Raw genomic sequence first — 23,606 nt, 5'->3', positions numbered from 1 at the left:
GCATCCAGATGTGGAGTCCTCAGTGCAGCAGAGATGTGGATCTATTGGAGTGCATCCAGAGGAGGATTCCAGGGATATAGTGTTTTCCCTATGAGGAAAGGCTGGGTTGAGATTATTCAGCTTGGAGAAGAGAAGACCAGGGAGGCCTGATAGCGCTCTTTCAGTATCTAAAAGGAGGGTATAAGAAAGAAAGGGACAGACTCTTCAGCAGGTTCTGTTGTGACAGGACAAGGAGAAATCCCCTAAAAAGGGAGAGATTTAAAATGGGTATAGGAAAGGTTTTTTTACAGGAAGGGCAGTGAAGCAGTGAAACACGTTGTACAGAGGGCTGGGAGATGCTGTGAGTCTGGACACATTCAAGGTCAGGCTGAACCAAGCTCTGAGAACCTTGATCTAGCTGTTCTTTGTAGTGGAATTGGATTAGATGACCTTTAATGTTTCCTTCCAACCCAAGAGAGTATATGCTTCTATGAGTCTCTGAAATAGATTAATATCTTGAAAAGTAAGATCTGATGGTTACAGTTGAACTATAATTCAAGCCCAGTATTCCACAATAAATCTTTCATATTAATTTGTAGTGTCCCTTACTTGTCGGTATAGCTTGGATGTTTAAGGTAGCCTTCCTTTTCGCTTCCATTCTCTTATGTCCTTGTTGCTGGCAGAACTTCCAATCAATGGCTGTATGTGAGAGAGGCAGTAGAAGTGTATCACACATTTTCTTAAGTGTTGATTTATTCACTCAGTCATTTTAGAACTGGCTTTTCTTCTGTTCTGTCATTCAGCTTTCTTGGAAGGTCTATGATTTGTGTTTGTATATGCCTATATATATATGTGTGTGCCCCTATAATAGATATTGTTTTAGGTGGTATTTTTGTTGTTGTTGTTGTTTGGTTGTTTTTTTTTCTTTTAATAGAAATTGGAAGGGATCACTCAAGTTCATCTAGTCCAACTCCTCTGCTAAAGCAGGTTCTCTACAGTTTATCCTTGCTGCATCTCTGCATGCCCTGAAAGTTCCTGTATTCATATCAAGTGCCCATGCTCGTTTTCTGTGTTCAGTAAACTTTCTTCTCACATTTGAGTTTTTGCATGAGTTCCTTGCTCTTTCATGCAGGACTCCTGTCACCCTTGCCTGATTTCTTCCTCTTAGGGATGCACCCATCTTGAGGTTGGAGAAAATGGTGTTTGGATGTTAACCAACTCTCTTGGGCACCATTATCTCCTAGTGCTCTAACTCATGGTATACCACCAAGTCTGTCCTTGTAGAGATCAAAGTTGGCTCACCAGAAGTCCAGGATTGCTATCCTACTTACAGCCTTGCATGAGATCTTCAGCTCCACTGTCTCATGGTCACTGGACCCAAGGCTGCTCCCAGCCTTCACATCCCTGTGTCCATTCCTTGTTACTGAGAACAAGGTCAAGCAGCACCCCTATACCTTGTCAGCTCCACCACCACTTGTATCATAAAGTTATCTTCTGTAGACTGCAGGAACTTGCTGGACTTTATCTGCCTGGTTGTATTGCTTTGCCAGCAAATATGAATGTGGTTAAAGTCCCCCATGTGTTTGGGATCATAAGACTACTTCCAGATGAAGGCTTTATCAGCTTCCTCCTCCTGATTGGGCAGCCTGTAGTAAACACCCACAATGTAACCCACACTGGCCTGCCATTAAGCTCTCCACTCATTCATGGAGCTCAATACATTCCAGCTGTTCTCTCACATAAAGAGCACTTCACTGCCTTGCCACACTGGCCTGCCTTTCCTATATATTATACAGCCATCCAAGACAGTGTTCCGGTCATGTGAGCTGTTTCACCGTGTAACTACTAGCTCTGCCTGTCCATAGTCAGTGATTTTGGCAGATCATTTATGTTAAGAGTGGAGTGTGTAGATTTTCTGTTTTGTCAACTATTTCTTCTGCTTGATATCCTTGTTGTTTCTCTTTCATCGTATTGGTGAGAGTGGCTTCTGAGTTATTTCTTACTGGACTGCAGGTTACTCCTGTTTCACAATACTTCTGAGTTTCTGTTTCTGAGATGTGTGACATGAGGAAGCTGTCTGATGATCTTGTTTTTAAGTTCCTGTTCTTTAGCATTTTAAACTTTACTGTGTAAGGGCATAAGACTGTGTTGTATTTCCACGATTGAAAGGTATTGGAAATAAAGTATTTTTCAAACACTTTCCTTAAACAGCTTCATGCTGCAGTACAGGGAATTTTTTTCCCTGTGCTAAGATTCCAGCTTTATTGTATGAATATAAAGAAAGTAGTCAGACACGCATAAACCAGCAGAATTCATTGAGCACTAAAAATCAGAAGGATTGCAGCCAAACCACTTTTTCATAAAGGTTAAAAAAAAGTTCTTTAAGCACAAAATCGAAATCTCCAACAGAGCAAAAAATGTGATAGACACGTAATGCAAATGCAGTGGCTTGAAAAAGGATCTGTGTTATGTATAAAACTGAAGTATTTGGCTTAAACTGGCAATCATAGCACTGGGTAAATACAGTATCTGTGTAAATTCTGCTCTTTCTTAACCTTTATCTTATCCTACTGGGGTACCATAGCAACTTTTGTTTTACTTTAAATTCTTTTGAAAACAAAGAGCACGATGACTCTTCAAATATTATGAATTAATGTATGGATTAAGGCTGTTTTGAAACAGATGGTTAGTTCGGTTGTTATGAAATACCAGAACTAAAACCATTATTTGGTCTTATTTTTTTCATTATGGTCCAGTTGATACTTGCAGTTACATAGATGACTTTCAGCTGTCCATAGCCTTTATTGATGATGTTAGAAACTGAACTGCATGAGCAGCTTCCTTCAGGAAAAAAAAGCAGTGCACTGTTGAAGTGTCACCTAATTGACTTCCATCTCTTTATCAAAGCCTAAAGGTTATGTTTAGCAGTTTGAATGTTTTTTTCTTCTTTGCTTGCACAGTTCTGGTTTTTACAGTATTAAGTCCAAACTTGGGCTGTGATGCAGGGTTGTGGATTGATACCTGCTGACTCCTATTCTGAGTATGTGGTTCCTCCTGCTTTCAGACTGTGATAGTTTGCTGTACCTTCAGTTAAAGAAATATGCTGGAATTGGGTGGAAAGAAGGAGTGTCACACATGGGCAAATGTACACTTTAATTTGTGCCTAAATGTTCTGTGAATGATTCTCTGCTGAGTATGTTTTGTTTTATGTTTTGCAAGTCCAGGTTTGTGATGCAGTTTTGCAAGACCACAGTGATGAGAATGTCATTGGATCTGGAAATTTGGAGGTTTGTTATTGTAGAATGAGAGTGAGGTAGATCTGAAGATGTTAAAGTGATTTGATTCCTATGGGGGTTACCTTTAAATGAAATACAGACTGTTAAAGCAGAAGAAAAGGCTTTTTTTGATAGTGAGATGATCACAATTTCTTAACTGCAAGACAGACAAGAAAAAGACATTAAATTGTAGGCATTAGATGACCACATTTAATTGTGTTCCTTCACAGGTTCACTGATATTGTGTAATATGAGCTGCTATATTGAATGATTTTAAAGATGGTGTAGTATGTTTTATTGAATTGTTGTTCTTTTAAATTGGTATTAAAAGTTAAAAAGTTATTTAGTCAGAAGTGTTGGGTTCTTTTTTGTTTTGTTTTTTGAAAGGAATGTCTGAAGAAATTTGGACACTACTCTCCCAGAGCACCTAGAGGAAACAGCTATAACATATTACCTTTATAAGAAATATCTACATTTATGCCTTGCTGCAGAATCATTCTTTTTGTCTGGTATTTTTTAATGAAAAATAGTGAGCTTGGAAAAACTTCGTAACAGGAACTTGAGACATATGGTGTAAGGTGACTTCTGTGGCTTATATATGATTGTAATGATTGTGTCTCTTATGTCATCAGTTGGCACCCTTTAGAGAAGCACATTAGCCCAGGATGTTCTGCATAGTCACCACTGAGAGTCCAGAAGCATTAGGTTATGCACTGTAGGCTTTCTTGCAACAGCTGCTGTGGTTTGCAAAGCTTATGCAGAAAAAAGTATTGCATTAGCTTGGGCCAGTGGATGCAATTAGTTCAGGGGGATGAATGAGCTGGTTTGCACAGCCAGCATGTTTGGCTCAATTAGACTGCTGGTATATTGTATGAAGCAGTCATAGAACACGGTGGGTGAAGCTGCTTCTGTTAATGAGGAGATAAGCAGAGCATAGTGGGAGCAGATGGCTAAAAAGAGTATTTGACCTTCTACTACTTAATCATCAAAAAGCTGCAAAAAAAAACAAAACCTGTTCACCTACATGAACAGAGTATTTCTGTCACCTGCTATCTTGTTTTTCTGTTTTTCAAACAGCCAGTGAAGAAAATTATGTTTATATTGAATGCTTGTATAAAGAAAGAAAGAATCATTTCTTAAGAATGCTGAACTATGAAAGTGCTGCATAGCTGGTTTTAAGAACTGGGATGAAGGAGGAATTTATGTCTTGATGGTTGTGGCTTAAGCAGTAAGCAGCTGAACACTGCACAGCTTTTCACTTACTCTGGAGTGAGAAAAACTGGAGAAAGTAGAATGGTATGTTGAAATAAAACTGTTTACCAGGACAGAAAGGGAAGAGAGGAATAACAATAATGACAATTTATATTTATATGTATGTATATATATATGTGTGTGTGTGTGTGTAAAACAAGTGATAATTTTATATGTGTATATATAAAAGTATATACATATATAAAACAAGTGATGCACAATGCAAATATTCCTCGATTCAGTGCCAAAAAAAACAATAATGAAAAATTGGATTTCTGGCTTTCATGCTCACTATCTCTCTCAGCCACACAGCACTTCAATGAAAAAAAAAAAAAAAAAAAAAAAAAAGCCAAAAAGAAATGGGAGCATGTTGAAGAGGTTCAAGAAAAGCCAACGAGTGATTGAAGTATGCGGTGTGTGATGCTAATAAGGAGGGGCAAAGCAAGCCGCATGACTTTTTAGCTGTAAGGACAACTGGCAGAGTTTTGTGAATGCATGAGTGGAGCAAAATGGGCAAATATGCACCAACCGGTGACCATCTCTGCTAATACCTGAACTAAAAGTCACCAGAAGCAATAGGAACTTAAAAATTCTGATGAAGAAATGGTAATTCTTCACACATTTTCAAATATATGGAATTCTTTGCTGTTATTTTGTATGAGTTGGAAGATCAGAATGCAGCTGGACATAATAGTGGAAGAAAAAGCCATCAAGTGTTAAATAGTTGAATGCTAAGAAATTGCACAAGCCTATGAAATCTGTGAGTTGCTGAAAGCTAGGAAAACATTCAGATTAATTGCAAATTAATTTATTGTCATTTAGCACACTTCTAATTTCTGACTCAAGTATTAGTAAGAAGTCAAACCAAGACTTAGGGCAGTGTCCACAGTTTTCTCCCGTGCGCTACACCCTTCATTTCAACTAAGCACTTAGAGGGGTTGAGCAGAGCCAGGGTTGGCTATAAACTGCTGCAGTTGGTCCAGAATGCTGTGTGCTTGACCGATATACTTAGCAGTAGGTCCACTGCAGGTCCAGCTGGGGCTGATATGTATGACTTACCTCCTTTACCATCATCACAACTTTAATAGACATGTAAATTCTACCCTCCCAATGGGTAACAGTGGGCTTGGTAGCAGTGTGTACATGCACTCAGTGAAGCTCCACCTCTTGCTTCTGTGCGACACCAAACCTGAAAGGATTATAATAGCTTTGACATCTACCTGCTGACTTCCTTTTGCACTGAGCTCTCACTGGTACTTCAGCAATGTCTGCTGGCTACACTTCCCAGATTGTCCCAGTTGTTGTTGTCCCGGTCTGCTGGTAGTGATGGTCATGGTCACCATGCCATGGCCTCAAAGCAGGACCTGTGGAGCTGTCTGTAAACAGCTGTGCCCAGCACAAGGTCTGCCCTGCAGTCCCAGATGCACAGGTTCTAGGTCTTAGTCTGATCCATAACCTTAACTTGCGGGGATACCCACAAGTTCAGAAATGCATGGGAAGCATCATACTGCCTCTTCCCCATGAGTAAAATGGTACAGCGCCTTCCTGAGTTTATGTCACTGTTCCAGACAACCAGGGTGACAATGGACCTGAGGAGACAAGTGTAAGAGGTGACAAGCCACATGGCATGATATTTTCCCTTTAAGGTAGGTTGTTCCATATCATCAGTGCTCTGTACACAAAGCAGTCAGCAGGTTTCTCTCAAGGAAGACCAAGTTTCTGGCTCTATTTTTATGTCTGGAAAGAAGATGAGTTTAGGGATGCTCCGTTGCTGGAGATGCTGTTTTGCTTAAGTGCTTTGAACTCATTTAAACAACACCAAAAAAAAACAAACCCAACAACCCGAGGTTCTTATGATGTCTTTCAATACGTTATGGTCTGTTAGTTCAAGCACCCTAGCTGAATTCTTCCAGAGTAATTAAACTTTCTCATCAACTCAATTTTCCTAATTTTTCCAGCTGAATTAAGTGTTCATTGTTACACAACTTTATGGTCTTGAAATGAGCTATAAAATGAAGTAGAAAGAACTGACCTAAAACTGACCTACCAATAGTTAATTTATCTATTTTAATTTATTTTAATACTTTTATTTCTAGGTGCAAATATTTATACAAAACCCTGGGAATCTTGTGGTAGGAGGTGCTTTATAAATTTGTAGCCCTAAAACTATTAACATTTACAAAAAGCTGTGTTTTTTTGGTTTTTTTTTCTTCCAGACAAACAGTTGTTTTAAATGAAGACCTTCAGGGCAGTTTGTTCTCTTTGCCCTTTTTTTATAGCACTTACTCCATGCATAAGATGGGCAGTGTCCACAAAATATGCTTCAGTTTCTAAATAATATCATCTGCTTGTTATTTCTACTACCACAGTACTTCAGAAAACTTAATTGTCTTCAAAAGAAAGGAAAATATTACCTGAGGTGTTCCTTATGGCAGAAAGTGATGATCTTTGACCTCATAAATCGGTGAATTAGAGGCACTGATGCCACTTCACTGTTCAGATATTGCCTGTTAAAATGGCCCATGGGGTTTGAATCATCAAAATGAGCTAGCTGTCTTAAACTGCAGTCAGTGAAACAGAACTACGATTTAAAAAAGGAAACTCCTTATTTTAGCTTACTGTACTAATTACTGTTGTGATAGGACAGTGGGGAATGGTTTTAAACTGAGATGGGAGGTTTAGGTTGGATACTGGGAGGAAGTTTTTCACCCAGAGGGTGGTGATGCACTGGAACATGTTGCCCAAGGAGGCTGTGGATGCCCCATCCCTGGAGGGATTCAAGGCCAGGCTGGATGTGGCTCTGGGCAGCCTGGTCTGCTGGTTGGCAAACCTGCACATAGCAGGGGGTTGGAACTGGATGAGCATTGTGGTCCTTTTCAACCCAGGCCATTCTGTGATTCTTATTCTCAGCTTTGGGGAAACATGGCCATTTTTTACAGTTTGGAAAACTGTGATAAAGTATTTACACAGCATTCGAGCATTCCTGTTTCTTCCCCATTAACTACTGATGAACTTTTAATTGCTTGTTCAGTTGTGCACACAAACTGCTGCCTAAGTTTACAGAGTTTTGACTTTCACAATGTCTCTCACGTCATGATCAGCTGTAAGAATTTATAGGCAATTTACCTTGTTTCCCACATTAAACCTTCAATCTGTCCATAGTGAACTGCACTTGCTAGATGAAATAGCAAGGCAAGAAATTTTCCATCTAACATTCTGGCACAAAACACTTAATCTTTTGAAAAAGAAAGGAAGGAAGGAAAGAAGGAAATGAAGGAAGGAAGGGAGGAAGATGGGAAGAACAGCAGAAAGAAAGGAAGGAAGGAAGAAAACCAGTTCTTTTGGGCATTATTCTGCAGCTGTTCATTTAGCAGTAGCTGCTGGAGTTGCTTGCTTGGAGAAGCCGATAGGAATGAAAAGATAATAAATGCTAGATGTAAAAAAAATAAAAAGCCATCTGGCTTAATGTAAAGTGTAGAGTAGGTAGGATAAAATGTCAGCTGGTGTAGAGCATGGAATCTTAGGGGGCTTTGGCCAGCACTTCTGTTTGCAGCAGTGTGGTAATCATCAGTGTAAAACTGGCACCGTACGTAGTTGAGAAGCAACTGAACTTTATTCTGTTCATCTGTAATGATGGGTATAGCCTTGAAAAAGCTGGCTGATGAACTGCAATGGCTAAAGGTGTGCACTTTTTGATGATAACTTTGAATGACTTCAGTGATAAAGAAATCTGTTACATATTCTGATATGTTTGAATGTTGATATGTTTTAGTTAGTATCTCATCAGAACTTAAATGTTAAATGAATATCTTGGCTTCTAAGGAAGAAAGTGTTCTATGCAGGAATGAACTGAAACTGCTTTCTGATAAAACTGAGGTCAGTGAGCAAGGATGGAGAATTACCTCAGCGAAAGACTTTATGCAGGTGGAGATATGAGTAATCAACAGGAGCCTGTCCGTCTGACATTTAGGTTAATTTGAATTACATTTGTCCTCTTTGACATTTTTCTGTTCATAAGTATGTATTTGTTGCCTCAATATGGTGACATTTCCTTTATGACTGAAAGGTCTCAGTAATTTGCCAGACGTCAGTCATGTATGCCACTGTCACTCTTGAATTGTGGGCAGAAGCTTTGCTTTTAATTTATTTCTCTGCCATTTCTTTCGTAACTGTGGTTAAACTTTTTGCTTGTATTTCATGTCTACAAATGCGAATATTCTGTTGCTGGAAAACTCAGAAGCGATTGCAAGCTTTGCACCACTCTGGGACATGAGCACTTTCTGGAAAAGAAGTGATTTTGGTTTTGATTGAGCTTTCATTCAAAAACAAGAAAGAAAAAACAGCTTGATTTTCTTCTCTCAGTCTTTCTTCACACACTCCCTTCTGCACCACTAAAGTTCTGACAGGCTTCTTGCACTTATTTTTCTGCTTGCATGGAAGGACTATTTAAATTTAATAGGAAAAAAAGAAACCAGAAAAAGCAGAAGCAATTAGTAGATTCCAAAGAACAGTGCCATTGCATTAATGCTACTTTATGACACTGAGGTATTTAATTTCCCTTTTCAATTTTCTGATATTTACAGGTAATTAAAGTTAAATGGCTGAGACAATTTATGTAATTAAATTTTCTTTCTTCATTTCATGACCCCATTCTCTAGATCGGTTCTCTGCTCACAGGCTAAATTTACTTGCAACGCTTTCTTGTTGTATTAATTATTAAAAGAATAGTGCTGCATAAAACATAGATCTGTTGCCTGACATCAGTTTTTGAAATGTAAGCAGAGCAAGAGAGATATAACCAAAAATAATTTCTGTATCTTTCCTTGCTCTAAGTGCAAAACTGCAGTGAATGGAAACTAACTAAAAATGCAGAGGTACTTGATGAAGTGCCCTGTGAAACTCACATTAAAATATAATTATTTTAGCATAATAATTGCATCATTTCTTAGGTTTAGCTAAAAACAGCAGTTTCAGAAGATGAGACTAAAACCAAATGTTATTTCAATTATCTGTAGAAAGTATAGTCTAAATACTGCTAGGTTCATCCTGTCTTTTACTTTGTCTGAGCTGTCTTTTCTTCTCTTGTGTAACTGGTGATAGGACCAGAGGGAATGGCTTCAATCTGCACCAGGGGAAATTTATTCTGGATGTTAGGAAATACTACTCTGAGTGAGTGGTCAGGCAGTGGAATGGCTGCCCAGGGAGGTGGTGGAGTTGCCGTTCCTGGCAGCATTCAAGAGGCATCTGGATGAGGAGCTACGAGATGTGATTTAGTGGCTTGTGGTGGTCGTGTAGGTCCTTTCCAGCCTGTGATTCTATAATTCTGTGGTTGGACTGGATGATCTTGTAGGTCTCTTCAATCCTTAGTGATTCTGTGATTCTGTATTTCATTATAAGAATATCTTTTTCTTTATTATTTTAGTGTTTTCAAATATTCACACTTTTATCTATTTATACAAGAAATACAGGGAAGAGAATAAAGGGAACCTTGTTTTCTTTTATCCCCTTGTATAAGATTAAAATAATTACTTCTTACTTTTTTTCTCTTTGCTATCATCATAGGTTTTTAAGCAACATGTCATGCACATACACATCGATGCCTTCAAAGGGGGAGGTTGTACTCATCTTCAGTAGCAGCACTTGCTGTTATGCTTTTGTCTTCCGATCCTCCACCATCCCTTCTCTCTTTTCTTATTGATCTAGAACTTGGTGGCCAGAAAGGAAGGCGACCTGCCTAAATAGGCACTGTGGTTTGATGAGCTAAGGGTATTCCCTGACATCTAGCCAAAGGTCTTTTCTATATCAGAGAAGCAGGATACATGTACACAGACTTTGGTGATACTTCCCAACTACTAAAGTTTGCAGGCATCTCTGTTACTCGGAAGAGGAGTCAGTTTTATTTGATATGTCTAATATGCGACAAATGCTAAACTGTGAATTTCTCTTAGGTTTTCCGAGAAGGTGCTCAAAATTTTTTGTGAAAGAAGAACCATTTGTAATTAGTTTTACAAAGCAGATTAGGGCAGTAAAACCTGTTCTGCAATATTTATTTATTTATTTATTTATTTATTTATAGCTCTTTTGCTTTGTACTGCATGAAGAGAATTATTTACAATAAGGAACTGGTAGTTGTTGGACTTACTCAAAACAGTCTGCAGGTGTGGTACTAAATATCTTGAATTACCTTTTCCTTCTGCAAGAAGGTTGTGTTTTATAATGCCTAAAATTTATATGGAATAATATGCCAAAACGTGATATGAATAGTTATGAATTAAATTTCACATAAATTTGAAACACTCATATATCTACTTCGATGGCTCTTTTTTTTTTTTAACTTATGAAGGTATTTAACACACAAACCTTTGCAATGTGAATTGTGTGATGTTGTCTTTCAGGGTCATAAGAACTTTGAATTTATTCTGATTTCCCCTTACAGGCAGTGTTTCTTTGTAGATTCGTTGCTTCCCTGTCCAGGTCTTGGATGTTGACTTGCAAATGGGGGTGAAGTGCTGCAGGAGCACATCAGTTTTGAGGGGATGGTGTGGAGGCAGATGATAAATACAGTTGTGAGGCTTTTTTTTTTTTTTTTTGAAAATTTCCATTTATTTTTGCTTCAGAATTTTCTGTAGTGATGTAACGCAAGAATATCTGTAAAGGGCGTGTTCCTCTTGCAGCTTAACTTCCTTTCTTCATGTCAGCTTTATCTAAAAGTGAAAGCAAGACACACTGAAGAGGTATTCTGTACAACTTCATTTTCCTCATTAAAACATAGGGAACAAAGGGGCATCTTTCTAGGGTTATATGCAGATGATGAGTATTAGGTGCTGCTGTTACACAGTTTCTTTTTATAGGGGTGTAAGAAAGTTTCTTGTTTGACCTGTGGAAGACTGAATTGGGATTGCAGTTCAGGAAGGAAGTAGTTTGTGTTGTTCTACAGAAGCTGTTCTGCTTCTCTGTCAAAGAGGGAATATTACCTTTATCACATTTCTAGACACAGTAGCAGTGAGATATCCATAGCCTTGTAGTGGCAAAGCCATAAATTACCGAGAGGAAGGTTTGTGGGGTACACAGAAAGTGATTTTGGGTGGTCATTGTGAAGTATCCAAGAAAACATAGTAAATACCTTGTTGTCTCATAGAAATGGAACAAACTACTTTCTTAAGGTTTACCTGAAAGTCACAGTACGATTTGTGATTTGCTGCAGCAAATGGTACATACAACAAACATAGCAGTGCCACAGATACACCTAAGTATTCAATTAAAAACATGCAATGTGGGCAGAGTTTTGTTGTGACATCCATTTACTTTTTCAGGCTATCCATTTGTGACAGTTTCATGGCAGTTGTTCCCTGCAGTACTTGAAAACAGTGCTCTTAAGATGTCACTTTAAATTAAAGTCAAGGTTTTGAATGAAATAACTTATTTATATTCCTGATCTAAATTTCAGTGGCATGCTGAGGCTGACTTTGCTCAGGCTATTTTCTTTGTCACGAATGTGACTTCATTTAACTGCGTGAGTTTTCTTTGCTTTAATATATAGAACACAGTTTATATTGGCTTGAAGGCAAAAGGAACTTGCCAACAGGATGCCAAGGGAGGGATCTTTCCCATGCTTCTTTCTGTTTCCTGTTGGGGTTTATTTGTGAAGTAGCAAACAGACAGCGCTCTTCCTTTTCAGTGTCTTAAAAGTGATTTTTCTTAGTTTCTGGAATACAGACCAAAATGGCTTTTCTGTTATTTTGTGCTTTTGAGTTCTTTTTTTTTTTTCTTTTTTTTTTCTTTTTTTTTTATTGTGATTTTTTTTTTTTCCTGTAAGATAATTGGAGTCACAGAGTATGTGAGTTGTAACCACTACCTAACTTAAGAAGTATGACTGATGGCCCTTTCCTTGATCCTTCTCTTAGAGCTGAACAAATCAGTTCTGAAACAGAAACCTAAATTTTAGACTTTCTGTCAACAGAACTAAAGGAGGATGGGCCTTTAAAACATGTACCTGGGTTTGCATTGAGGTTGCAGAAGGATATTTTTTTTCAGCATTTTTAATGAAATAATTGTAAAATACTACAATTCTCCTTCTGAAATGTGCTTAAACATATTGCTTGTGTACACCCATTCTGGGATTTTGAACTGAAGTACTGGGGTAGGCAATCTGATTTCATTTACACCTTTTCCTTAAGTGAGAATTAAATTTGTTCAGCTGGATTTGAGGTATACACATAACAGACAAATAAGTAATCTGTTTAAGTACTAGAAAACTTCCTGAACGGACCTTGGAGACCATTAATTTAGCTCTTCAAATGGCCAGGAAAGAGTTAGGCCTGCTGGCATAATCATCCCGCTCCCAGCCACATTTGAGGAAGGTAACCACTTGTTTCCATCCTCTCATTATCCCCAAGAAAGGAGAAGGAATTTGGTTCCTCTTGCTCTTAGAAATACAAATTTGCCCTTTTGTACAGTGTCAGCTGCTTGAATTCTGTCCTTTATAGACACTGGGACTTCAGAGTGTAAGGCAGTGCGAAGGCAGCATTTCTTCCCTAAAAGTTGTTTTGCAGTCATGAATAATTTTCCTCTCTCTGGAATACTTATGACTATAAAGTTATTCTGCGCGACCCTTAAGCAATGAAATATAGAAACTAGCAGATAGACATTTTTTTCCAGCTCCTACAAAGAAAAGAATAAAAGAAGCCTTCAGGCACTCTTGTCCGTGTCTGAGGAGGGGGAAGCCAGTGGGCCTTCAGGTGGGCAATGAAGTCTCTGTGGAGATAGTGGAGAATGATTGTCTGATGGTGAGAAAACGGGGGTAGTTGTCTGCTATGATGCTCAGGCTAGTCCTGGGGCAGCAGCATTTGTGTTGCAGTTACACTGTGCTTTTGCAGGAAGTAATTGATAAAGGCGAGTATGCACCTCTGAAAGTGACCTCTCCAAACTAAACATTCCATACTAGAGACTTCAAAAACATTCTGACACATGCATCATTTTTGCCCTTCAGTATTGTCCTGTCCAGTAAGAAGAAAGGTACTTAAAAAAAACATGACAAGGTAGTTGCCTTTGACAAAAAAAGTCAGGACCTTTTGTCTCAAAATTACATTTTTCTCTTTTCTTCTTTTTTTGGAGTATATTAAGCTTTTATAGCTGGCTTATTTTGCCTTTTCATAATGGCTTTGCTGTTGTATTATTATTATTATTTTTTACTGGGTCCTATTGAATTGAGGTCGGGGAAAGTATTAGAATTTGGTCTAATTCGCTCTAGCTTGGAGGTTTCCTTTTATAAATGAAAGATCTCGAACTTTTTAGATCAGTTAATTACATGTGACAGAGATGAAGGAAAATGACACACTGCAAATAAAAAGAAGAGGGATAAGTCTGAATAAAGGAAGTGATAGTGGAAAACCTCTCACATGGAAAATGGGAGCAATATTGTGATAGCCAAGGAAGAAAGTAATGCTTTTTCCATAGACGATGGAAAAATAAACAGTGGCTTATTAGATATTCAGGAATGAAAAATGAATGTATTTGAACTTTAATAGTAAGTCTTTAGGGTTTGTGGCACCATGCTATATTTTATTTTAAAAAAATAAAACTCAAAAATTTATGGCTGTTTAGAAATGCAGTAAAAGCTTTTGTAGCTAAAGAAACAGACAGTTGGGTGAATTAAGTTTCTTTTTCTGATATACCTTTAAATTATGAGGTCGTATAAAGTGGTTATTGCTTGATGCAGAGCCAATAAATCAATTTCAAGCAGGATACAAATAAGCAAATTGCTCTAATCAGTGATCTAATGAATTGTATGAATAAATGTATTACTTAAGTCTTTCAGAAAATGACAATTTTTAACCAGGGGAAATAGTGTCAGTGATTACACAGTTAATTTATAGTGTGATGTGTGTGCACTGGGTACTGTAAAGAATCATTTTTATGTTAGAGTGTGCAATAAACAAATGTGTGAATAATGTTGTTTATTTTTGTTACGGAATGTGCTTGGCAAGTGAAATTTGTTGCTAAAATGAAATTTGTTTTCTGGGTTTATGCTTGTGAAGAGCACAGAAGAAAAACAACTTAAGCACGTAGTACGACCTCTGTTTCATTCAGTCTGTCTCTGACATGCACTTGTGTTTTCTTTACATGTTTGTACAATAATGAATGTGCAGTCCTTGTCTCAGATGGTGACTTGTAGGTTGGATGCTTAACAGATTATAAGGTCATCAGCTATTGGGAGACAAAACTGCAGAAGGATAAGAAATATGTTTGATATGCAGACCAGTTCATTTCAGTAGAGTTTGCTGTTTTCCAGGTGCAGTTAAAAACCAACATTTCGAGTCAATATGTAATTCGTACGCAGCCAACAAACAACTGTCTCTCTACACTTGAGTGTGCAGCTGTTGCTCTCACTATCATGGAAAAAAATAAGAGTATACAAGAGGTATGTAACTGATGTCAAATACTTGAGTTTTTCTGTTGTGAATAATAGAATGGCAGCAAAATTACTTCGCTATTAATACATTTGACTATGCAAATCGTAAGAGATTGCATTGAACAGTTTTGTTACACGGCAAAGTAAAAATGGACTACCAGTATAAACTGTTTTTCTTCAGACATTTGTTAATTTTCTTGTAGCTTTTACATATTTTTAACTCAGCAATCTCAGTTTTGTCCGGTTTGTTCTTTTTTTCTGTCTCATTTTTCTTAAACACTGGAATAGGCTCCCCAGGGAGGTGCTCGAGTCACCATCCCTGGATGTGTTTAAGAGCCATTTGGATGTGGTGCTCAGAGATAGGATTTAGCAGAGGGTTGTTAGAGTTAGGGTACTATTGTAAGGCTGTGGTTGAACCTGATGATCTTCAAGGTCTTCTCCAACCTGGGTAATTATAATTTGCACAAATGTAATGTTGTACTGATTTCTTTTTTTTTTATAACAGACTTGTTTGGGGGCTATTTCTTAATGCTGTTGCGTTTAGATGTACTTTATGTGCAGCGTTAGCTTAGAGTATGCTTTGTTGTAATATGTGTATATTACTACATTGCTGCTACATAACTCAACTTATATTTCCTCCATAATATGATTAGCATTTTTTGGTAGGAGCAACTGTTAGTAAACTTGGGAAAGCTTATAACCTATAATCACATTGATCTTTAATTTTGTTGAAGTCAAAAAAGCCTGTTGGTTATTTAATTGATTAGTGATTCATTGGTATTGAATGGCATGGAAAAAACATTTAGAGTTTTTCACCTGGATCTAGAAGGTTTTGTGCCTTTGACTTTATTCTGCTTCTTTTGAAGTAGATAAATTTAAGTGAAGTCAGGACTGGTTATTTATCTTATATCATACATCCTATAAGACATTTTATGTGTGTTTGTATGTGTATGCATACATTTAGAAGTTTATTCACATCATTTGAGATCGAATGCAAATTTGTCACTTTCAGTTTTCACATCTGATTTCCCATTCAGATATTTCCATCAGTCTCTACACAGTCTGACAGTGGGGAGCGCTGTTATTTCAGATACTATCAGTTGGAAGCTCTTGAGAATTATTGAAGTATATTTTAATATAGTTTTCAAAAAAGAGGAAATCGACTTCCAAGATGTGAGAAACTTAGGAAAATTTGCAAATTGGCTTCAATAAATTTCTGTTCTTCTTAATTAGGATATTCAAGTACTTAACTACTGTTAATTTCGTAGTTAGCTTGTTCTGTTAAGATCTGAGTTTAAGATTATTGAGCTGATAAAAGTCTTTGAGAGTTGATGGTGGTAGACTCTAAGTAGTTTAGGCTAGTAGTAGTTAGACTCAAAATACTTACTGAAGTCTAATAATTATGATCTTTTTAAATAGGTAAATGTGATCTTCTGAAGTCAAAGAGCAGCACAGTGATCTGTAACTCCCCCCAAAAACCCCACAACAACAACAAAAAACCCAATAGCTGATCAGGTTTGAGGTAGACAATTAAGTATTTTATTTCATGGGTAACTGTAAGTTTTCTTTTGCAAAAGCTAGGCCGTTGGACTACAGATATTACAGCTACCTTGGAGAGAAATGCTTTTGTAAGCCTATCCTACTGACCTTCTGCACTTCTGCAGGCATGGAATGCAACCCACTGGCTTGTGTTTTCCTGCTCATAACATTTACTTAGGTGTCATTTGAGGAATTTGGGTCATAAGAGTGCTTTGGTTAAAGTTTATCCTAGGTCAAAGGAAGCTAATTGGACATCAACCTTTTCCTTGCAAGTTTCAGCCACACTATTCTGTAATGAAAGAGATAATGTCTCCTTTGGCTGACATTAATAGTATCAATTTAATAAGCCTTTTGAGACAGACCTAATAGTAGTTAGGAACATAGACCCAGACAATCATAAAATGAAGAACAGACAGTTAGTAACCATTTGATTTAAATTGGCTTTAAGTTGCTTCATTAATCCTGCATAGTATTGCTAAACAGAAGCAGGGATGAAGTCTGTGTGTAGAAGGAAGGAGTATGGACCCATAGCAGGTAGGTGGTTATGTGGCTTTTCTTACCCCTCATACACAGATGCTCTCTGTTGCAGTTCCAGCAAGGTCGTAGTTTATCTTTTTTTTTTTTAAGTAACACTTAAATGTAAAATCTTGAATAAATGATATCTCCTAGACAGCTTACTGGAAGATTGAAAAGATTGGTTTTTTTCATCTGTTCCTTCTCCCTCTCTTACATTTCTTCTGCAGACTATACTACGTCCTCTTCAAGCTTTGTGCTCTTTCCAGCTTCAGCATGGAGCCCAGATCCATCACAGCAAGGAGCATCTTCTCAAAAATGGCTTATATGACAAGCCAATGCCAAAGAATAAGCGCAAACTTAGAAGAATGGAACTTTTGTTAAATAATGTAAAAATATAGGGAAACTGTATCTGCCATACACAGGGATTTATTTGCAGCTAGCCAATGAATATGGATCTGAATTTAATCCAAGGAGTTGTGCGTACTGTAACAAAGCAACTTTGAGCTCCTTTGTAGTAAAGAGTTTACCTCCAATAAGATGAACAATAATGGACAAGCTTTTGTATCCCTTTGTTCAGATGATTGAAGATCACCCTCATTTCCTTTAGAAATAAAAAGATCAAAATTCGGAGCTTGGTTTAGAGTTATGTTATCTCTTGGATGAATAATATGATCCTCGATGGCACTGGTTACATTTCTTTTGGAGATGTTTGATCACGAAATGGAATGTCATTGCAATGAACTGGGAAAACTTCAGAAGTTAGTAGTATATGGAATTTTGATTACTTTAATTTCAGAATCTAATTTTTGAAGGTTTTCAAACATTCATTCCTCATGTTATTTAGGACACTGAGCGTAAGTCATGTTTTTTGGATTGTTCTTTTCAATGATGAGATTTATATTTTGTCCCTTTTAAAAATGTATGTGTATTTTACAAGGCTGTCAGGTTTGGTTTGTCTCTTCAACTTAGTAGTTTAAATTAAGTCCATATGTTTTTATCTGAACCTGAACTTTTCTAACAACAACAGCAAACAAAACAGTGTACATCCTAATGAGACTTGCTAGAAGCAGAAGAATTGAGTATTTTTACAAGATTTGTGAATTAATGTTTTATGATCTGGAGAAATTAAAAAAAAAAAAAAAAAAAAGTGAAATAAAGATTTTAAAGTTCCATTCTTCATAAATGCCTCCATCATGAAACAGGTGAAATTGCTTACTGTTTGTCTTTGCTGTCTATTCCACTCAAGATAACAACATGGAGATAACTATATACTAATTAGTTTTTGACAAGGAAAATATATTTTTCGTCTAATTTTTCAAAAGCCAGTGAAAAAAAACTATGAAAGTGGGAGATATAAACACAGCTCACCAGTTCATTAGCTGAAAATACTTCTACAGTTAACAAGAGAGGTCAAAAGCAGGTCAGAGATAAGCTAAGAAGTTCTGGTTAACCCTAAACTAACATTGACATTTTGTGTAGCCATGGATTAACAGTTTAATTTGTCTGGCAATGCTAGTGAAATTTGTATAACCTTGCCCTCTTCTGTTCTATGTAAGTGCTCTGGTTGCTTCTACTATCAGTAAACCTGAATTAGTTTTGACACGTCTGAACCAAAACAGTTGCAAGTGATGAATGATCCTGCGGATGAACTCTTGGGGCAGAGGAAGGGTGTGTTTATTCCTGCAGGAGAAGCACAGTGCAGAAATCTCCCTGGTAGTGTGGAATCAGAACTTGTACAAAGTGTGTGTGACGCTGCCTCTAGTTCTGGGCTGACATAGCTGGGAATCCCTTTCCCCCATGCGTTTATAAACTCCGAGCGTTTATAAAGGAAGCAAGATTAGCAGTTAGGATTTGTTGTTAATGCCATATTCTTGTATAAGTAAGATATTCATATTTAACACTGTATATGTTAGTTTGGTTCCCCTTCTTCTAAGCTTGTTTGGAACAATCTTTTGACCTACATTGCACAGACTGTTTTCATACAGAGAAGTCTGTAGCTTTCAACAAAATTGGAGCTTATGTTATAGAGAACAGAGAGACACTTGTTTTACACCCTGGGTTTCACAGACATCTGCAAAATGCCTTAAAATTGCAAGATCAGAGAAACAGTTGTCTTAACTGAGTTATAATCCTGCATTATGCATACAGTCTCCGAATTCAGATTTTTCATGTTTTTCAGCAAAGGGCATGTTCTACACAACTTGCTTTTCAGTTTTGCTGATTCCTTGTTAGCAGGATTTGTAGATCTAATGCGAGACTCATGGAAGCCTTTATTGCTAGTTTCCCTTGTTGCACTGTGGTGGATCAATCACTGTGCAACACTTGCTGAAGAAATGAAAAATGATTCACTGCAAACATCCAGACATTTTATTTAAGATTTCTGTGTGTCTTGTCACAGCTATAGTGTAGTGATCATTTAGATACAACACAAGTTTTAATATAAAGTTCAATTTCAGATTTGCTTGAATCTATAGGGCGCAACGGGCCATACTTTGCTTGCTTTCTTTTTATTTTTCTGGTGGAACTTCTCTGGCCTTAAAAACATATGCAGTAGAAAAAATAAGGGTAGCAGGAGGTTAGGAAGTTTCTTTTCAGGTGTTTTTGGATTCAGAGTACACCTCTGAACACATTACTTTAAAGAAATGGGTATCTGTAGTCCAAACTTGATGAAAGTTGTGCTTGATGAAGCAGCACACTTTCTAAGCAATTTCATTAGAAAGAGTTTAATTTGAGGTTTTATTTTTTGCTGTAATGGTCAATCTTTTTCATTTTTCCACTTAACCAAAAGATTAATGAATCAAAACCAGTAGTCTAACAAGATATCGATTAAGAAGAAAGAAATGCATCTACTTGCAATGTTTGTTTCTTTGTTCTCACCCACTTTTATACTTCTGAATACTGCTACCAAAATGAAATCTGCCTTCTCTTCCTTTCTTATGTAGTGCTTTGGGGAACCTGCAACATGGATAGGAGCTGCAAAGGTGGATGTTATTAAATCTGCATATTTTCATTGCCTGTACGTCAGAGATTATTAAAATAATAGGTAAAGCTAGAAATCTTTCAAATCAAGAACAGAAGAAAACCCTTCTGTTTACAAAGCTTTCAAATTAACAGTTAAGAGGTGTGCAGGACAAGCATTAATGTTCTGGAAGATGTTGTTTCCGGATTACAAAGAAATTATTTGTTGATTATTTTTTGTTCAGATAAATGCAAAACTTTTCAACTGGCTCCAAAACTGAGAAAAAAACTATTTTTAGGCCATGCATTTCCTCCTCAGCTGCAGTTTTAGATAAGAGACTGTTCATGATGCAATGTTTTCCACAACCTTCCTGCTTGTTTTGAAATGTAATTAAATGCTGAACTTTGAGAAAAGGGTAGCAGTTCATGCTTTTCTCTTGAGGTTTGTGTTTATTATGCCTATATACTCAAACGTACATAAATTATGTATTTGTTTCTGCTTCAAAGCTATAAAAGATCTAATTTGCTGTGGTCATGTGCTACTGTTTCTCTACAGAATTGAATTTGTTTGCATATTCTAGTATCACAAGGATGTAAACCAAACCTTATGTTGTGCCTTTTTAGAACCTTTCATTCAGTTGATGAATAGATGTGGCTTTTTCTGTGCCATTTAAAGAAAAGGGTTCCATTTTTTTTTTTTCCCATTAAAATCTGCATCAAGACTGATTTCTAACGTGGTGTCTTTCAAGCTTTTCAGTTCCAGAGCTCTCCTGTCTTTCTGCAGAAGTGGCTGACTCCTGTTTGCTACCCCAAATCATGCACATATTCCCATACTCGTTCATGGAGTCATAGAATCATAGAATAGCCTGGGTTGCATAGGACCACATTCTGTGTGTTCATCCTGTTTCAACCCCCTGCTATGTGCAGGGTCACCAGCCACCAGACCAGGCTGCCTAGAGCCACATCCAGCCTGGCCTTGAATGCCTGCAGGGATGGGGCATCCACAACCTCCTCAGGCAACCTGTTCCAGTGAACATCATCCCAGGTGGCAGGGATTTAAAAAGTGCAGAGAGAAGGGACTGTGCTTTAAGGAGTTGGTTAAGCGGCTTAGATTAAAGTTGCTTGTAATTCAAAGTATAGCTGATACAGAGCTTGATGCACATCACTATGGCTTGATGTTATCCCTACAGTTTGGCTTGTTTGCAGAGTATATCCCAGGGTGACAGCTTTGTTTTACTGTTCTAAGATGCACAGAAGTTTTCTTTAGACCTACTTGGTGCCAGTCACTTTCCTGTGTGAGAAGGTTGTGCATGCAGCACAATTACAATTACAGCTGAGGGTATACTTCCCACTTGATCTGGGTCCATGTTTGCCTGCATATTGCACATCTTCTGTCATGGCTGTAAGAGGCAGCAGACACTCAGCTGGAAGTAGCTTTGAAATGCTCTCTTTGCCCGTGTAAGCAATAATTAAAAACCTCAGTAGTTGTAACAAACCATATGCCACGCTGTGTCTGTAAGGACAGGTAACATGTTTAAGCTCATACATCTGAGCTCAAACTAGAAATTTACCTGCTATATTAATACTGCGACCAAGTTGTCTGGGCTTGAATATAAGACTAACCCACAGTAAAGATGTGTATCAGAGAGCTTATAAAAATGATTTAAAGTGCATTAAGACAAGTCTTTTCCCTTGTGTGTTAGTGGAATAGAGCAACTTAAAATATTTGGCAAATTAATAATACATTAATCATTTTATTTGCATGCATAAGTGCATGTATGTGAATACAGATAATCTGTTTTCAATATGAATGCATAAGTAGTTATAAATAATCACCAGCTTTTAAATTGCTTTTGAAAGAAAGAATAACTTTCTATTAAAGAAAGGTCAGTATTTCTAGCTCCTTGTCTTCTCTTCGCTATAGATGTTTGCATGAGCATTTGAAAGTACAACAGATGGTTGGAACAGATCAATGAGATTTTTTTCTTCAATGGAAATGTAGAGAAATTGGTTATGTGCATGTTATAATTCAGCACTTGCAGAGCTGAAATCTGAGTTTGAAACTTTTCCATAAGTAGTCATTGAGAAAAAGTGATGTTGTGGAAAATTAATTTATCAATTATGGTACTTCATTATACTTGAAACGAACCTCTGTGAAACTTGAATTTTACTCAAAATCAAATTCCCTGTGTTCTTTGGTTTTTGTTTTTTTTTTGTTTTGTTTTTTTTCAGTGCTGGAATTCAGTAGGATGTTTTAAGTCACTGCTAGATGTGATGATATATGCCAAATGTAGATTAAACGTTGGGAAGAATACTACATTTAGATGGATGCACATCCTCTTCCCATGACAACTGTCACTTAAAGCTCTGTTAATCAGCTCAACCAGCTTCCCAGAACATTCTTGACTTTCTGGTCAGTGGCATCCCATCATACATAAAGGCTCCCAGTCATTCAAATGTATGGCTAAAGTCAAAGTATCCAAAGCTCTGAGTGCAGCACTGCTCACACAGCCATTCATTCAACTGAGCTGTTCTCCTTCTACCTAAGGCCTAGTCACTAACCACTCGCGGTTTTCTTTTGATGGAAGGTAGTGATAGTCAGATATTAGAAAAAAATATTCAGCACATTTTTAGCCCTTTCTTTGTTTAAAGTAATTTTCTCTCTTTCTGAGCATGCATTTTTTAGTAGAGAAAGTGTGTGTTTCAGCTGAATTTGAAACAATTGCCAGCTTGTTGTTCAGTTTTGCTTTATTCATCTGCCTCCCTCCAACAAACAACTGCTCTTTCCTCTGGGATTCATATTGATAGCCTCCCTGTGATCAGTTAGAGCTTCGCATTCTTCAGCAGGGCAGAATGAACTTACACCTCTTCCTGCAAAACTGAATCATCCCTGCCTCTGTCTTCAGACAGCAGTCACGGTTCCTTTTCAACCCCATTAGCACTATAGAGTCACAGATGACATTTTGCAGAGCTGTTCTGTCGCTGTTGAGGCGTTATGTGTTGTTGATGGGAGGTAGAACAGAGTTTGTAAATATCTGTTGCAGTTACTAGTCTCTAGGGGTTTATTTCAGATGAAAAAAATTAAAAACAAGTATTTGTCAAAAGATAAAGTATTAAAGTGAGCTTTTAAGGACCAGATTTTGTGTCTTGCCTATGAACAAGTAATGGGAGCTCTGCATTTATGTGCCCTTCAGAAGATGCAAGGAATGTCACAGCCCTTGTGCTGCACAGAGTGGAGAACAATTCTAGTTGTACATCTCTGGGGGAACGCTTCGCTTCAGAGGGGGAGGGAAGGGGCATGACTGCTGTACAGCGTCAGTTGTAACACTTTACCTATATAAACACTGTACGAGCAAAAGAATGGATATCTACAGCCTCCTTTGGGGTGCTTTCCTTTAAGTTTGCAAGGACTTTGCAGCAAAAGGAAGTTAAATGTTCTTGAAAAGGAATCCAGAGAAACATGCCCTCACTGATAACAGTGTTTACCATAGATGTAAACTGGTCTGACTTAGTGTTGTGTTCAAAGCACGTGTGTGAGAAAATGATACCTAATTTAAAGTGATAATAAAGTCCAGAGAGAGGGAGTTGTGCATTTCAAGTTTTGTCTGTTTGCTTTTTAAGGTAGCTGCAAATGAACATAGGAACAGAAAAGGAATTGCTGAAGGAAGGTTTGAATG

General features: G+C 37.4%; 1 protein-coding gene across 1 annotated transcript in view; it reads left to right on the top strand.

Annotated features, from left to right (window-relative positions):
* Nucleotides 1-20,655, top strand: part of DTWD2 (DTW motif tRNA-uridine aminocarboxypropyltransferase 2) — a 57,799-nt gene extending 37,144 nt beyond the window's left edge. Inside the window, exons 8-10 of the mRNA XM_085529442.1 lie at nucleotides 3,204-3,266; nucleotides 14,797-14,925; nucleotides 17,199-20,655. Coding sequence (XP_085385568.1) covers nucleotides 3,204-3,266; nucleotides 14,797-14,925; nucleotides 17,199-17,369 — 363 coding nt within the window. The 3' untranslated portion in view covers nucleotides 17,370-20,655. The remainder of the gene's footprint in view (nucleotides 1-3,203; nucleotides 3,267-14,796; nucleotides 14,926-17,198) is intronic.
* The last annotated feature ends 2,951 nt before the right edge of the window (nucleotides 20,656-23,606 follow it).

Source organism: Coturnix japonica, chromosome Z (genome assembly GCF_054131305.1).
Source record: "Coturnix japonica strain WE chromosome Z, WE-NBRP24, whole genome shotgun sequence".
In the NCBI taxonomy this organism is placed as follows: Eukaryota; Metazoa; Chordata; class Aves; order Galliformes; family Phasianidae; genus Coturnix; species Coturnix japonica.
Note: the sequence above shows the minus strand (reverse complement) of the source record. Positions and strands in the feature narration are given on the sequence as shown.